The following is a 1,719-nucleotide window of genomic DNA, read 5'->3' as shown; positions in this document are numbered from 1 at the left end:
ATGTGCAGGCATATAGTAGCCTTGTTTATAAAAGTGTTTTTTATCTTTACAGGGTCTTCTACAAAGATGCAAGGAAAGAGAAAGGGAAAGAAGGAATGAGTATAGAGATGAAAAAGGGAATATTATTTACAAAAAAAAATAGAAATAGCAGATTGAATGTATGGTAAATTTGGTAACAATAATACTCAAGAGTGATTAGAAACTGTAGAATATGGATTGGATAATTAATTTACTTTTGTCTGTTTTTCAGAATATGAGTGATTTTTAGAAATTTTATTAAAGACAATAAAGTCAGCTAACAGAGAATCCATACCCCGTTTCCATAGTTAAGTAGTTGATAGGTTCATATCTCTGATCACAATTTATACATGTTCTTCTATGTAAAAATCATTGGAAATTGGGAACGAACATTTTAATGAATTTAAAGCATCATTGTGATATATAAAGCATATATTACAAAGTAGTTTTTGTAGGAACTGATTAAGCTCTAAATATAGACTGTATACAGTCTATACATAGTTTATGCAGGGGAAGTAAAAGTATACTGACAAGAGTTATCAACTCGTAACTACTGCACATCCAAGGTTACTACACCTGGATAGCATTGCCATTACTAGACATTAATCTTTTTACCTAGACTCTGTTAATGTCCTATGATTGTAAGCATTATATGGAAAATTGCTGTTGTGTATGTTTTATACCTGTTATTATCCCATTGACAACAGTGGGACAAAATGTTAACCAGCAGACATGTATATACTAAAAAGAAATTCCCTTGATCTATACAGCCTTATTCTAGGTGTTTTCTATGTATCATTTCCAGTCTAATTTATTTCTGTGTTGTGTCATTATTTTGTTCATGACACAGAAGTGGTAATGTAGAATTGAAAACAATATTGTCACCTGTTCTAAAATGGCTATGTTTTGGACCTTTTATCTACTTAGCTGTGGTACAGATAGTGGCTTCTCCAAGAATTTAGCATATGCTGACTCACATGAATATGATATTTGAAATGCATGGAAAAAAAAAAGGTCAGATCCTAAGTGTCGGGTAATTGTTGCTAGTTCTTTTATTTGCTAAGTGATTAAAGTCTACTAAATTATCTATGTAAAGTGGGAAATTGTGAATATAAGGATATAAAGAAAGTTCAAAGTTAATGTTTTGTTAAGTTGTTAAAAGTTCTAAAATATATTACTAACAACCTAATATAGAAACATGTAACAGCTGACTGCATTTTTTGTTACTACCTCAAGTATATACTGTAGTCATATATGTAGTAAGCTTTTTATTGTTTTGGGTATCTGGACAAGAGAGAGTTTTTTTTTATTGTGTACAAGTTGAACTTGGAGGCCTTAGTGTTATCTTGAAAACCAAAGTTGAATCTGTGGTTGTGAGATAGACAGCTTTAGAGTAACCATCCTGCTTTTATGGCTGTGGATATTACACTGTTATTTGTGATGTGATTGTGCAGTTAAAAGATGCAACTTGTTTTCTTCAAGTTTTAGTTCAGACAGTTTGTTGATGTCGTATTCACAACTTTAGTCTTGTATTATTGTGTGAATTATTCGCAGTGCAGTATATGTTGCCAACATCATTATGAAGTTGAACATTTAATAATATATTGATTTCAAGCCAGCAGATGGTTATACAAATTCTAGAACACTTCAGAACTTCTCTTATGCACATACTAGAATATGGTGATTAATTAAAGAAATTAA

The 1,719-nt window shown here is 30.9% G+C and overlaps 1 protein-coding gene across 1 annotated transcript in view; it reads left to right on the top strand.

The window, feature by feature from the left end:
- The window catches only part of LOC119587927 (androgen-induced gene 1 protein-like), a 31,591-nt gene extending 30,364 nt beyond the window's left edge, over positions 1-1,227 (top strand). The window contains exon 5 of the mRNA XM_037936637.1: positions 53-1,227. Within this exon, the coding sequence (XP_037792565.1) occupies positions 53-99 (47 nt within the window). The 3' untranslated portion in view covers positions 100-1,227. The remainder of the gene's footprint in view (positions 1-52) is intronic.
- Positions 1,228-1,719: the final 492 nt, after the last annotated feature.

The sequence above is a fragment of the Penaeus monodon genome, chromosome 23, assembly GCF_015228065.2.
Source record: "Penaeus monodon isolate SGIC_2016 chromosome 23, NSTDA_Pmon_1, whole genome shotgun sequence".
NCBI lineage: Eukaryota > Metazoa > Arthropoda > Malacostraca > Decapoda > Penaeidae > Penaeus > Penaeus monodon.
The sequence above is the reverse complement of the archived record's forward strand: the minus strand, read 5'-3'. Positions and strand labels throughout refer to the sequence as shown.